This window comes from Pygocentrus nattereri, chromosome 1, assembly GCF_015220715.1.
Source record: "Pygocentrus nattereri isolate fPygNat1 chromosome 1, fPygNat1.pri, whole genome shotgun sequence".
Lineage (NCBI taxonomy): Eukaryota > Metazoa > Chordata > Actinopteri > Characiformes > Serrasalmidae > Pygocentrus > Pygocentrus nattereri.
In genome coordinates this window covers 45,773,040-45,788,780 of record NC_051211.1, presented here as the reverse complement: position 1 = coordinate 45,788,780, position 15,741 = coordinate 45,773,040, and the positions used below count along the sequence as shown (strand labels likewise).

At 39.7% G+C, this 15,741-nt stretch overlaps 1 protein-coding gene across 1 annotated transcript in view; it reads left to right on the top strand.

Moving 5' to 3' along the window:
* Window positions 1-15,708, top strand: part of LOC119263745 (deleted in malignant brain tumors 1 protein-like) — a gene marked incomplete at its 3' end in the record, with an annotated part of 29,248 nt that extends 13,540 nt beyond the window's left edge. Inside the window, exons 3-7 of the mRNA XM_037540262.1 lie at window positions 3,215-3,517; window positions 3,645-3,958; window positions 4,062-4,395; window positions 8,296-8,604; window positions 15,647-15,708. Of these exons, the coding sequence (XP_037396159.1) occupies window positions 3,215-3,517; window positions 3,645-3,958; window positions 4,062-4,395; window positions 8,296-8,604; window positions 15,647-15,708 (1,322 nt within the window). The remainder of the gene's footprint in view (window positions 1-3,214; window positions 3,518-3,644; window positions 3,959-4,061; window positions 4,396-8,295; window positions 8,605-15,646) is intronic.
* Between the last annotated feature and the right edge of the window lie 33 nt (window positions 15,709-15,741).

The following is a 15,741-nucleotide window of genomic DNA, read 5'->3' as shown; positions in this document are numbered from 1 at the left end:
GTATATGGGTAGCCCTACGAAAAAAAATTGAGAAAAATTGTAATGTATTTTTCAGAGTTCAGTTTGGCAGCACAGACTAGTATACATAAAGCATGACTTAAATATGTATCAAGTATCAACTTAAATTAAATATGTATCAAGTAAAGTAAATATGTATCAACTTAGTAGTGACTTAGTAAGAAGTAGTGGTTCAAAAATAAAATATTTTCACTAATTAAGCACTACTTAAGAGTATATTTTCCAGTTGTATTTTTTTCAGGTTAAACCTATTACCTTGAATAATAGCACATTACAGAGGAATTCTATTTGGTGTAAGTGTACCCTTACATCCTATTGATGTGCTATAATTTTCCCCCCACTGTTAGATCTATATTCTTCCTACTGTATGAGAGAATCTGTAATCTGTTACTTTCCATTGCTAAAATACAGTAGAATTTTTAATTATGTTTTTTTCTTCTGAGTGGTAGTAAATAACAAATTGGAACATACTTTTCAGCTACACCTGACTTCCTCATACAGTACCACAGTTACTGTCTTGGCACCCTATCATATGCCTTCTCTAGATCCACAAAGACACAATGTAGCTCCTTCTGACCTTCTCTGTACTTCTCTACCAACACTCTCAAAGCAAAAATTGCATCTGTGGTACTCTTTCTGGGCATGAAATCAAACTGCTGCTCACTGATCTGAACCTCTCGCCTTAGCCTTGCTTCAATAACTCTTTCCCACACGTTCATGGTGTGGCTCATCAACTTTATACTTCTGTAGTTACTGCAGCTCTGCACATCACACGTGTTCTTAAAAATGGGGACCAGTACACTGCTTCTCCACTCATCAGGCATGCTCTCACTCTCCAGGATTTTGTTAAACAACCTGGTTAAAAAGTCCACTGCCTTCTCTCCTAAACATCTCCATACCTCCACAGGTATGTCATCTGGACCAACTGCCTTTCCATTCTTCATCCTTTTTAAAGCTGCCCTCACTTCCACTTTACTAATTCTCTGCACTTCCTGATCCACTGTCTCTTCCCCCGTTGTCCTCCTCTCTCTCTCGTTTTCCTCATTCATTAGTTCTTCAAAGTACTCCTTCCATCTACTCAACACTCTCTGTTCACTCACTAGTACATTTCCCTCTCTATCCTTTATCAGCCTAACCTGCTGTACATCCTTTCCAGCTCTATCTCTCTGTTTAGCCAAACGATACAAGTCCTTTACTCCTTCTTTACTGTCCAGCCTCTCATACAGCTCATCATAGGCCTGAGCCTTTGCCACCATTCTTTTTGCTATGTGACTAGCCTCACAGTACTCCTGCCTACTTCCTTCATCTCTCTGGTTATCCCACTTTTTCTTAGCTGCCTTCTTCTTCTGAATACTCTCCTGGACTTCCTCATTCCACCACCAACTTTCATTGTCTTCTATCCTCTGACCAGACGAAACACCCAACACATTCTTGCCAGTCAACACTCTCACCACCTTAGCTGTAGTTTCCCAGTCCTCAGGTAGCTCCTCACTACCCCCAAGGGCCTGTTGCAATTTTTCCTTGAACTGCCTGCAACCATCCTCCTCCTTCAGCTTCCACCATCTAATCTTTGGCTCTGTCTTCACTCTCTTCCTCTTCTTTGTTTCTAATCTCATTCTGCAGACAACCACCCTATGCTGCCTTGCTACACTTTCTCCTGGTACCACTTTACAATCTCCAATCTCCTTTAGGTGGCATCTCCTGTGTGCACCTCTTTCCACTCTTGTATGTCACCCTGTGTTCTTCCCTCTTCTGAAAATACGTGTTCACCACAGCCATTTCCATTCTCTTTGCAAAATCTACAACCATCTGACCTTCCGCATTTCTGTCTTTCACACCATACATACCCAGCACCTCTTCATCCCTTCTGTTCCCTTCACCAACATGTCCATTGAAGTCTGCACCAATCACCAATCTCTCCTCTCTAGGGACACCATCTACCACTTCATCCATCTTACTCCAAAATTCCTCTTTCTCCTCTAACTGACAACCAACCTGTGGTGCATATGACCATATTCAAAATTATATCATCAACCTCCAACTTCAGGCTCATGATCCTGTCTGACATTCTCTTTACATCCAGAACACTTTTCACAAGCTGTTCCTTTAGGATTATCCCTACTCCATTTCTCTTCCTCTCTACACCATGATAGAACAGTTTGAATCCACCTCCAATGTTCCTGGCCTTGCTTCCTTTCCATCTGGTCTCCTGAACACACAGAATATCTACCTTCCTTCTCTCCATCATGTCTGCAAACTCTCTGCCTTTATCAGTCATTGTCCCTATGTTCAGAGTCCCTACTCTAACCTCCACACTCCTGCCTTTCCTTCTCTCGCTGCCTTCTAACCCGCCTTCCTCCTCTCCTCTTTGATGGTCTTCGACCTACAGTAGTCCAATTTCCACCGGCACAACGCTGGTCAACAGCACCGGAGGCGGTCGTTGTTAACCCAGGCCTCAACCGATCCGGTATGGCAATAATATTTGTCATCCGCATGATCGTTTTGGCACAAGTTTTACGCCGGATGCACTTCCTGACGCAACCCTCACCATTTATCCGGGCTTGGGACCGGCACCAGAAGTACACAAAGTACACCCCTAATGGCTGGTTTGAAAGCACCACCAACATTCTAAAGTGACCAAAACATCAGCCAGAAAGCATAGGTACTGAGAAGTGGTCTGTGGTCCCCACCTGCAGAACCACTCCTTTATTGATTGTGTCTTGCTAATTGCCAATAATTTCCACCTGTTGTCTATTCCATTTGCACAACAGCTGTGAAACTGATTGTCCGTCAGTGTTGCTTCCTAACTGGACAGTTTGATTTCACAGAAGTTTGATTTACTTGGAGTTATATTGTGTTGTTTGTGTTCCCTTTATTTTTTTGATCAGGCATAACATAATGACGATATCCTTGTTTCTATGCTCATTGCCCATTTTATCAGCTCCACTTACTATATAGGTGCACTTTGTAGTTCTACAATTACAGACTGTAGTCCATCTGTTTCTCTGTATACTTTGTTACCCCCTTTTACTCTCTCTCTGTCTCTCTCTCTCTCTCTCTCTCTATCTCTCTCTCTCTCTCTCTCTCTCTCTCTCTCTCTCTCTCTATATATATATATATATATATATATATATATATATATATTAATAAACATTTACTTAACTACATGATCTATGCTTTCTTATTAACATATTAGGAGTCAGGCTGGTTGGTGGTTCTGACTGTTCTGGAAGAGTGGAGGTGCTTCATGGAGAGACCTGGTCCACAGTGTGTGACGCTGACTTTGACCAGCAGGATGCAGAGGTTGTGTGTCGAGAGCTGGGCTGTGGGCTTCCTGTGGAGGTGCTGGGAGCAGCTGCGTTTGGCAGAGGGGAGGGTCAGGTGTGGTCAGAGGAGCTTCAGTGTAGAGGCAATGAATCTCAGATTTACTTCTGTCCAACAACATCTTCACTCAAACACAACTGCTCCCATGACAATGATGTGAGCCTTGTGTGTGCAGGTAAATTTATTTAGAAGGTTAACAGTTCATCTATATCTTGCTCTGTGTCTGCTCCTGCATGTATACTTGTCAGCATACCCCTTTTCTCGGTTTTTTTGTCATTCAGATTTTTTTTTTTCTTGCACAGGTGGTGTGAGGTTGGTGGATGGAGGCAGTCGCTGTACCGGGAGAGTTGAGGTTCTTAATAGAGGACAGTGGGGAACAGTTTGTGATGATAACTGGGATTTGAGTGATGCTGCAGTTGTGTGTAGAGAGCTGGACTGTGGAGAGCCTGTAGATGCACTGAGTGATGCTTACTTTGGATCAGGATCAGGACCAATCTGGATGGATGATGTGGACTGTAGTGGATCAGAGTCTACACTGAAGAAATGTCAATTAACAGGACTTGTCAAACACACCTGTAATCATACTAAAGATGCTGGAGTCATCTGCTCAGGTACTGTTCTAAACAATAATATGAAAATCACTGAATCTGGTTTGCTGATTAATAATATATTTTTCCATTTTTTTAAATAGTGTTTCTTTACAACATATTTAATGTCAGTTTACATGTTCTTCTTTCTCTCCTAATATTTTAGATGTCAGGCTTATTAATAGTTCTCGCTGCTCTGGGAGAGTGGAGGTGCTTCATGGAGAGACCTGGTCCACAGTGTGTGATGCTGACTTTGACCAGCAGGATGCAGAGGTTGTTTGTCGAGAGCTGGGCTGTGGGCTTCCTGTGGAGGTGCTGGGAGCAGCTGCTTTTGGCAGAGGGGAGGGTCAGGTGTGGTCAGAGGAGCTCCAGTGTAGAGGCAATGAATCTCAGATTCACTTCTGTCCATCATCTTCACTCAAACACAACTGCACCCATGACAGTGATGTGGGACTGGTGTGTGCTGGTACATGCTTCTTATTTGATTTCTTCTTTGATCTCTTATTTCACTGAAATGCAGTAATGAAAAATCTGATAAAAACACATGTCAGATCCTCCACCGGTGCTTGAATGTGGGGAGGGGACTACCCTGAGAAGACGCTATTTAAATTGAGTGCAACTGCTCTTTGGCTCAGTTCGAATTAAAGTGTAGTAACATGGCTCCTCCAGCCTGCACTCTGTCAAGTGATTAAATTAAGAGCTTGTTGTATTTATCTTAAACGTATCTTTTTCTAGAAAAATGTATAGTGTATATAAAAAGTCTACACAATTTACAGAAATGACAGGTTTTTGTTACGTGCAGTCAGAAATCTAATAATGTCGGCCATTTTGCTTTAAAATAAACTTACAACTGACAAAATTCAAGAAAACCAAATAGACAATTATTAGTAAAAATAATAGAAAACTAATTTATAATACCCTGGATGTACATTAATGAGCACATCCCACAACTGATACTTTTTTGCATTTGTTACAGCAGGGAGTTTTTAATTAATAAATTATTGATTAAATCAGCCCCCTTAAAATATCAAGCATGTTTATGATGCAATGACGCTTCACACCAGACCTACTGAATACTGAATAAAAAAAATGTTATTCACAAGTGCACAGTGGTCCATATGACGGCACATATACATGTACGAGACAATTTGTGGCTGTAAAATTAACACTGAATGACAAAATATTCACTAAAACTCCACAAATCACATTCAGCACAGTAACATCACCTGCTTAGTAAGCCAACAATCACCCTAAATAACCACTATAGCCACTACAACCTTTAATGTGTTAAAGTGCACTTTTCAAACATTTCTGTCTGTGTTTTGATGTTCTGGGCCTCAGCAAAATATACCAAAGAATGCTTCTGAAATATAACTGGTTGTAGTTTGTTCTCTGTAATCCCAGAAGTGAGAAAATGTGTGTAATTATTTATCATGTTATTTAATGAGAAATCAAAGAGAAAAATCTCCAGTGAAAGTCCAATTTAAAACCAACTTCACTACAATCGTTTAAACAGCCAAACAGCTCGACAAGCTCCAGAAACACAACCAAAATACTAACGGCTAAGCATTAATCACAGCAGCTACAGACTAATATCTCACTACAACTACAAACTGAACAAGGTCTGTGAAAGTTGCGAAAGTGAAGCTCACTTGCAAACACAACTAACAAGAATCATGCAGGCTTTAACAACACTTGGTACATGATACTCACTTCATTCTCTCAGTAGAGGCTAAACTAACAAGTGGATATCAGGATGAAATTAATATTTCTCCCATGCAATCTATTATGCAAATAATAAAAAAGAGCAAAATTAATTTTAGAGCATGCGTTTGTGATGTACTAGACGTTTTGTAATGGCGGAGATGAAATTAGACGCTTGTAGTAAAAATGAACAAGGAAGTCTTTATTAATGAAGAGCGTAATCAGAGCTCTTAGCCACAAAAAGGGCATGGGTCAAAACCAAACAATCCAAAGGGCGAGGCAAAAGATCAAAGTCCAGAGAACAGTCCAAAAGGTCAGAACACAAAGATATAACCACAGGCAGATAATCCACAGGGAATAGCAAAAGAAGTCATCGGAAAACAGGCAAAAGGGTCAGAAACAATCAGGCAGCTATACAAAGAAAACTCTTCGCACTGATCTTATGCTAAGCCCGGGTTTATAAGCTAAAGGTAATTAGTACAACACAGGTGAACCAAATCAGTATTCAGGAGAATGAGACAGGTGATTGGAGTGTGAAGGCAGGTCAGAGGCGGCAGGAGACGTGATTTCCCAGAGGAGCATGGGGAATGGAGTCCAAGTGAGTGTCAGAGCCTGAGGGGTGCGTGAAAGTTTTAAGTATCTCATTCCCTCATCACTTACTCATATACAAGCTGCTGGTTTGAAAGCACCACCAACATTCAAAAGTGACCAAAACATCAGCCAGAAAGCAGAAAGGTACTGAGAAGTGATCTGTGGTCCCCACCTGCAGAACCACTCCTTTATTGATTGTGTCTTGCTAATTGCCAATCATTTCCACCTGTTGTCTATTCCATTTGCACAACAGCCGAGCTGCTGTCCAGAAATCTGTTCAGTATTCAGTATTCCACCCACTGCAGTTTTAGTGAGGATCCCTTGTGTTGTCTGCAGCTGGGAAGTACCTGTGTAAATGTTCAGCAGGCAAATGGAATGCACATTTAATGATGTTTAAAGGTCAACATTTTTTTTTTGTAATGTGGCCCCAGCGCCACACAAAAATACTATATAAGCATTTATTACAGCAAATACAACTCCTGAATTAAATTGCCTTTGTTAGTAATTGTTCAGGGCAGCTGAAAAAAAATTCAGAACAAAAGAAACAGGTTTCCCTGTTAAATCACAAGTGCTGTACCATTTAAGATGGAATGGAAAAATTCAAACAAGAAGCTGACAAAAAAATAAAAAAAGCTCAATGCAGCCTTGTAGTTTTAACGCTAGTAGCACATGAGGAGTTTTAGGCTATCAAAATACCCTATCTAGAGGTTTTATGTATAGAACTACAAATATGCGCTATGGTAGGACATTTCAATAAGGTAACATAACTTATCGGAACACCACCATAGCCTGCCTTACTTTCATGTAGCTTAGTGACATCAAATTGATACACAATTGCTTTACCTTGCATTTAGAGACAAGAAGGTTAACTGCAACTTAGGCCAGTACTTTTGCACACCTAGAGGCAAGAATGGTATACTGCAACTTAGGCCAGACCACCAGGGCCAGTGTAAAACACTGATGTTCCTTTTTGAAACCATTCCTTGGTTGACTTGGTGATGTGGGGTTTGGATCATAATCACATTTTATTCACAATATTTTATGATATCAATATATTATGATATTTGAAGCTTGCCAATCTTTGTTTCTTCAGATGGTTTTGAGTGATGTAATGTATTTTTGCAAACGTTAGTTTGGCTTTGATGATCTTTTTTTGTGAAAAAAAAAAACAGTCCAACATATGTAGAACATGGGGGATTGTTGTCACATGTAAGTAGTGGTCAGTACCTGCCAGAAATTCTTTCAGCTTTTTAATGTTGCTGTAGACATCTTGGTAGCCTGCCTGATAAGTTATCTTCTTGTCCCGTCATGAAATATTGAGGATTTTCCTGACCTTGGCAATGTCCCTGTGGTGCCACATTCTTCCCTCCTATTAATGAGAGACTTCGCAGTAGTCTGCGGCATGTCAGCAAAATTTTGTAAATGTTTTGTCAGCTCATCATAGAATATAAATATTCCAGAACGATGCAATCATGAAAATGTCAGGAATTGCTACAGCATTATCAACCCTGGTCCTAGACATCTAATATCCAGAAGAGTCTAATTGCAATCACAATATGCCACACCTGCTTCAGGTGTCGTTGATTGGCTGTATCAGATGCATTAGTGTTAGGTAAGATGAGGGGGCAGCATGTTAGATGCAAGTTGGACATAAAATCAGCAGGAATGTAAATCTCCAGAAGGAGGTTTTGCTGCTACTGAACTATAGGAACAGCTGATTTATATTTCAGGTTAATCAGAATTACATTCCTTGATGGAAGGGGAATGCTACTTATCTTTGGACATGATTTTAAAATGATTTGTTAACAGGGACAGTTCCTATTATAAAAGGATGTGCACACTTTTTTTTTTCTTCAAATATTTTCTCTATTATCTATTTCTTCTTCTCTTGAATTTTGTTGCTCACAAGATCCTGTTAAAGAAAATTGTCTGACATAATGTATTTAAATTTCAGACTTTACATTATAAACAATTGTAATTACGCTGTGTAAGCTTTTTACGTTCACTATATAAAAAATTTACATTTTCTCTCTTTTGCCACCCTGACCCCCCACCCCGCTCTATTATACAGGCAGTGTGAGGTTGGTGGATGGTGGCAGTCGCTGTGCTGGGAGAGTGGAGGTTCTTCATAGAGGACAGTGGGGAACAGTGTGTGGTCATGGCTGGGATATGAGAGATGCTGCAGTTGTGTGTAGAGAGCTGCGCTGTGGAGAGGCTGTAGATGCACTGAGTAAAACTCCTTTTGGACCAGGATCAGGACCAATTTGGATGGATAATGTGGACTGTAGTGGATCAGAGTCTACACTGAAGAATTGTGGATCAAAAGGGTGGGGTAAACATAACTGTGATCACAGTTCAGATTCTGGAGTCATCTGCTCAGGTAAGCTATATAGAAATTCAATTCCTTTTGAAGGTTTATCACATTCACTCTGTCCTTTAATAATAATAATAATAATAATAATAATAATTAATTATACCTTACTTAATTAGCATTCCACCTTAACAGAACTCATGGCCAACGGCGAATAAAAACGTACTAAAACCTCATAAAACAGAGTGTTAACTGCACAACAGCATAACCAGTGTGTGCTATAATGTTTTTGTGATTGAATGAACTCGTTTTATGTCAAAAACTGGAAAATACAAAGTGTGTTTTCACTTAAAATAACGGAGCTGCGCCAGCACATACCTTCTCTCACAGTGGCGTTTTCCAAAGAGGACAAAAGGTGGGGCTACAGCTTTCTTTCGTGCTGCACTCAAGTAAAGGCTACTAAAACTCCACCCATATTGATCTTGCTCTAGTAAATCAAAGTTCTCTTTTATATATTTCTAAATTATTTGCAGTAGCCAAAAGAAACTATAAAATAATTAGAACTAAGAGTTTTACAGATAGAATTTTAAATTTCATAGTCCCCCTTTCTCTCCTCAATGAATTGCTCCAACAATTAAAAGCCCTTGCTGATTTCAAAATAAAATCCCTGAAGTGAATAGTGTAACAACATCACACTGCCACACAGGAACAAATTGATATATTTTAATTAAGCATGCATAAAAAATAATGCACATAAGCTTACTGCTAAAAGCTCCATTTAGGTTATCCTGATAATGCAGTTCAAAGAATTGTTTGACAAAAAAAAACAACACTTTACTCAGGCATATAAGTAGAACATTAAACAGGAACACTACCCTCTAATTGAAAATAACAGTGCAATTACAAATAGGCAAAATGAGCCATAATACTTAAAACATGCTGATATGTTTTAATCTAGATTCTTACTGTTCTCTGGAATGCTATTCCAGAGTTACAGGGCTATATAATGATCTTTCACCAGATGAGCGGTAACTGCAGAAGCCCTGAAGTGTAAGGTTAAGGAGAAAATTTGTCTTCCTCAATCAATGTTCCATTTTATTTATTTTTTTATGCTTGTGTAACACACCAAAAACAATTGAAAAGCATTTACAGCATTACTATTTATTCTTGGGCCCAGGATGCGGCATCAGTCAGAAGTGTGCATGCGTTAACTCATTTGTTCATGAAAAAAATAATGAATTACACTGCCATACAGCGTAATATAATTTCATGAGCAATATGTGGTGTATCACAGTATGTTTTGAGTGTCCTGTGAAATTACCATGTCAATGTTATTCATGCAAAATGTATTTTAGGTAAAGGTGATGTTTGTAATTTTTCCATTGAGGAATTTGTGGTACCCTTGCAGCAATCTTTGTATTATGGCTGTGGAATATGATTGTTTTTAAAGGGTGAGATGGCCTAGATTCTTTTTATGATGCTTTCAGAAGAAGTCTGACCTGGAAAATACTGTGTGATATACAGAGGTATATTGACTCTCCATCAAGTATTGATATGCTCAGAATACTGACCATATTCAGAGTATTTCTGTATTTTCTCTACCATGACTAATATCCTAAAAAAAAAAAAATGATTCGGTTTATGTAATATATAATATATGGCCAACATCCTGGGATAAAAATAGGTCAAGACATACAGATGCTCATCAAGGTATATCTTACTACATTCCTTACCTTTACTATATACAGTGCCCTCCTCAAATATTAGCAAACATAACATGAGGTGTATTTGGATCAGTGTCCTGCTGGAAGATCCAACCATGGCCCAGTTTAAGCTTTTTGGCTGATGCAATCAGGTCTTGATTTAATTTGTTTGATTGATGGAGTCCATTATACCATGTAACACAAAGATTTATCCAGCGCCAGGACAAGTTGGCCAGTCACAGATCTACAGAACCATAGCCATACTTCACAGCCGAGATGAGGTACTTTTCTCCATGGCTATCTTTCTATCAACACCAAACCACTTATGGTGTTTGTTGCCAAAAAGCTGTAGTGTGGTCTCATTTGACCATATAAAGTTTCAGTACCATCTGGCACATTGTAGGTGCTTGAGTTTGTTGATCCATGACAACAGTGGTGTCTTCTGGCAACCCTTCAAACAGCTTGTGGTCATGTAGGTAACATCTGATTGTAGTTTGGGGGAAGCTTTGACCCTAAGACCTAACTAGTGTCTGCAATTACCCAGCTTTGATCCTTGGAAGTTGACATACATCTGCTTCCAAGAAGATTCTTAACCTCTTCAGTTAATTATTGCCCTGATAGTGGAAATGGCCATTTTCAACTCTAACTGGTTTTTGCCTTTAACTAGCCATTTTCTGATCTGTGCAGATCAACAACCTTGTCGTACATCACTGCTGTTTTCATTCATCTTTCTCATAGTGATCGATGACTAAGGGAATGTGGCCTGTGTGTCACCTCATATTTATATTTCAGGGTATATAATATTTATAAAAGAACAACAACAAGTCATGGGTATTCTTTTGCCAAGTGCTGTTGTTCATTAGTAGAAGCTATAGAGGTCAGGAAACTAAATATAATCAATCAAAGAGTATTCCATGAAAGACACTTTAGTAATATGCAGGTATCCTGCTGATAAATAGGTGTCAGTACCACCATGCCCATAATAAGCTCCCATCAAATAAGAAAAAGAGGTGTGTTCAGAATCTCACATCAATCAGGTGTTTAAAAACAAACAAACAAAAAAAATTCTCTAAACTATTCTTTTTCCTCTCTGGCCTCTCCTTCACCAAGGGTTAAACCTCTAAGGCAGAGTCCTTCTTTTGGTCGACTGTTCTCCATTCTCTGCCCTCACATGGGCAATGGGACAGAAGAAGGGCATCAATAACCAGTAGACCTATCTTGAACTATTGTAAGCTGTTCAAAAAATGTATACATGTTAATTCTGGGTAATGTGTCTGCACCATTTGCAGAGTTTATTCTATAAGGACTCTTAATGTGAAGACAGGGTTAGCCTGCTTTGTTCTGTGTTTCTGTTTGTACAACGGGAAGACCTGGTTAGTTGGGGCCATTGTTCTCAAGTCTCACGCTTTGAGCGTGTGACACACGCACCTCAGCGAGTTCACACGCCACACATGCTATTTCTCACTCTTCATTTTTTTTTTTCTAAAAAAAAATCCAATCAAAAATTTATTCGCCCTGTCTACAAACGAGTCACAGCCCTGGTCACAGCGCTTCTGTGCTCAAAGAAGTTACCCAGTTACCACACCCTATTCAGTCAATCCATCGGTTGCATATTATAAAGTCCTCTCGTTGAGCCAATCAGAATATAGATCACTCTGTCGTTTGGCAGATCTAGTCAAAGAAGGTGGAGTTTCAGCCAGAGTGTCAGGCATGAAGAACTGTCCGATTCGATTCTGACTAACACACGTCGGTGAACAACTGAAGGAGAAATTTGATCAAATCTCAAAACTTGTTCTCTTTTAAGTTGAACACACTTGGAGGGTTGATGGGTGACCCCCCGCCCCCAAAAAATCTCACTCCCACCAAACTTAAAAACCTGAGAGCCCTGGTTGGGGCTCAGATGCAAGTGAGTGCAGATCTGAGCTAATGCTAGGGCTGTTTGCCTAAAGTTTTGCTTTATGTACGGTGAGGCTAGGGTAGACTACAGCCTTAAATAAAGTACAACAACATGTGCATAAGTTGCATGTCCTCTTTCCTAGCAGTAAACGTTACATTTGGTGTCAGAATAAAAAAGGTTACATGTTGTCTGGGGAAACGCTTCAGCTGCTAGCTTAGATACAGAGCTCAGAAAAGAAATGGAGCACTCTGTTTATGTGATAATTGAAGAAGATGACACTGAATTTGTGTCTTCAGGAGCATCATAGCCAAGAGGAGTGGGCCATTCTGCCTGGGAGAGATGTGAGATAAAAGTAGGGGTGGAAGAAGAAGCTGAGCTTGGCAGCACTGGCCAGCTCAAAGGCTGTTCACCATAACGCAGCATTTTCCATGTCCACTACATCTGCAGAAAATCCATGTGCAGATTTAAACAAAGACGACAGCTCATATGAATAGCATTTAGTTGGCCATTCTGCAGTCAGAGCTGTGAAGGAAACAAGTGTGTCACCGCTGCCAGCATGTGTGGAGGAGACCGATCTGATCTGCAGGGTGGTCGTATCCGCAGCCATACACCCAGTGGCATAGGACATTTAGTTAGAGCTAGGGGGTGAGGTCCACAAAAGGAATGCTGGCCAAGCCAAAAGAACAGTTAGTGTGGTGGGGCGAATATCTATATTTGACTTCTGCTACATTTCCATTGACACTAAAGGAATTCTATGCATTGCTCTGGTGAACATGTGGTTGTCAGTCACAGTGCCTTGACCAGAAGAGGTACCTGCTGGGTCCTGCTGCAGCAGTTACACACCATGTCTAGTTTAAAAACGCAGGGAACAAGCAAGGGTCTTCTGCATTGATTTAACTTGCAGAAACGATCTCTATCAGTTACGGCGTAATCCAATCACAACAAAACAATTATAAACAAACCTATAACAACCTCTCTCCGTACACACACACTCGCACATACTGTCCCCACTTCTTGTATGCCATGTTGTCCTTACAATATGCACAAACAATGATTACAATATTTTTACACAACTTGTTTTTGCACCAGATCATTAATCTAGGATTTTGTTGAAAGAAGCTAAGTGCATCCTTCATGTCTTCATATGTTTCAAGTGGTCATTGCCCTTTGAAGAGCAGAGATCATTTTAACTTGATAAAAGACTTTCAGAGGCAACTGTTAGTGACATAGTGAAACATATTTCAAATTTTTTACAGGCCCAGCAGCAGTAATGCAACATGGCCAGTAAAGCCCCAGATAATTTCGATTAGAATCCTCATTTTAATTGATGCTGAAACTCCATTGCCAACAATGTATTGGATCATGCAAAAGCACTAATGAAAGTTACCAGTTCCTCCTGATTATGCACTGATTTGTAGTCAAAAAAACATTGTAACACCCAGTGGTAAAATTAAGAATTGTTGTTAAATGCACAAACCACCGCTACATGTACCAGTAGTCATTTATGCCTAGGCATTGTTTTGTTTGATGTGTTTATTGATTGATTGATCTATTTTAATATATTGATATTTATTGCTCCAAACAATTACTTGTGCCTTCCATTGTTCTTGATCTCTAAAGAAATAGGCTGGTAACAGACAATTGCAGGCCTACCTGGAAGCTGGAGCATGCAACTGCTCTCTGCAAATGTCTCTCCAACAGACACTTTTGCTGATGTGCGACTATTCATCACTCAATCATTAGGAGATGCAAGCCATGCAACAACTGGTAGAACCTATAGTAAATTTATGACTAAATGCTAAAGACACTTCTCTCAACCGCATCTGCTCTCACCTCAGAACAACCCTACTTTTGACCCATATGTCTGGAGACCTGTTTTTGACCAACATTTTAAGTGTGATGATGAATTCTGGATGCAAAACAAGTTATGATTTTTTGGAAATTCGTTTACCCCTCTGACACACACATCTCATCTTTCCCACAAAGAGAAAGACATCTGTCCAGAAACTGGGCTCTTAAGAGCCCAACTCCACTGCTTTCTGGCAAATTATTCACAATATATTAGATCAAATGCAAAATCAAATGACTGTACTTTATCAAACAGGGGAAAAAATACTTCTGTGCCTGTTAAAATGCTAAATTATCAAAATGAGTTAACTAATCCTTGCCAAAGGTGAGTTAATACTAAACTCCCTATGCCTAATAGTTATTTTGATTCTTGAATTGTTACCCAAGCAAAGAAATTGAGCTCAGCAGACAAATTGCATATTCATTAGAATGAATATGTGATAACCCTTTGCCCCCACTAGCTCCACCTTAACTCCACATTAGTTCTGCCTAACTTTCCTTAAAACCAGCAAACAAAGTTCTAAGAAGTAGGTCAGAGAGGGTGAGACAGACAACACATAACCCCAGAGAAATGACAAGAAAGAATCCCTTTCTCCTCCTCTCTTTTTGCACTTTAAATCTGATGTTTTTTTATTTTATTTTATTTTTATTTCATGTCTCAGTTCATTGTGTCCTAGATCAGTTTGTTTTGTTTTCATTTACCATTACTCTGTAATCTTGAAGTGTTGGTAACTGCTAGAATAGCGACTCTGGCTGCATTTGTTTTCAAGTTTTGTCAATTCTAATTGGCAATGATGGGTCACTACGAACACAGTTTAAGAACAGAAACAGAAGTAAACACAGTGCTGACTGAAATCCGTCTGAAGATTCTACTTCAGTGACCAGTGCATAAAGCTATTGCTGACTTCACCAGTTAACCCCTGCAAGGAAGTTGAAGAGTCACCTTCACCACAGGCTGGCACAAGCCAGCTGGAAGCCTGCCTCAGCAATTTGGTCCGGTCAGAAGTGTCACCTTGGGGTTCACATCTTCATTGGCTCCTCCTTTGACCTTTCTTCAGCCCCCAGGAGCAGTAGCTTCTCTTCCTCAATGTGGTACGCGCAGGTCTCTGTCTGAGGTGTTCAGGTCATAGACTCACCCACACTGCTATTTCTTGTGATTTCAGTCTCACTGTGACTCTGTTTTCAATTTTCCCAAACTTAGGTCAGTTTTACACTAGCGTTTGTATATTGTTCTGCTTGCTGCTCAAAAGCAATATGATAATTTCGAGTCTCAGCTAATTAACGTCTGTTTTTCCAGTGAAGCTCATATTTCTAGTTCCTTTGCATAATTTTAATTTAATAGCCAGTGCCTGTATCCTTTCAGTAACCTATCATTTAATGCTTATACACCTTTATCAATAAATAACACTTTAATAAAGCTATCACTTGTGTTTCTGTGGGTGTAACTGGTTAAAACAATCGTTCCACTGGTCCTTGTCCACGGGTAAACCCTAACCTGAGATTAACCTACCTATCTTAGTTTTTAGGGTAAGTAGGAAAATTATTCCTTAGTAAATGCCTTGATTATTGTCAGTTCATGTACCCTTATTATGAGGTGTTACTCACCAAACTTGGTAAGTAGGCAGGCATGAACAGTATTAACTCTCTCTTAATAACATTTTAGGAGTCAGGCTGGTTGGTGGTTCTCACTGCTCTGGGAGAGTGGAGGTGCTTCATGGAGAGACCTGGTCCACAGTGTGTGATGTTGGTTTTGACCAG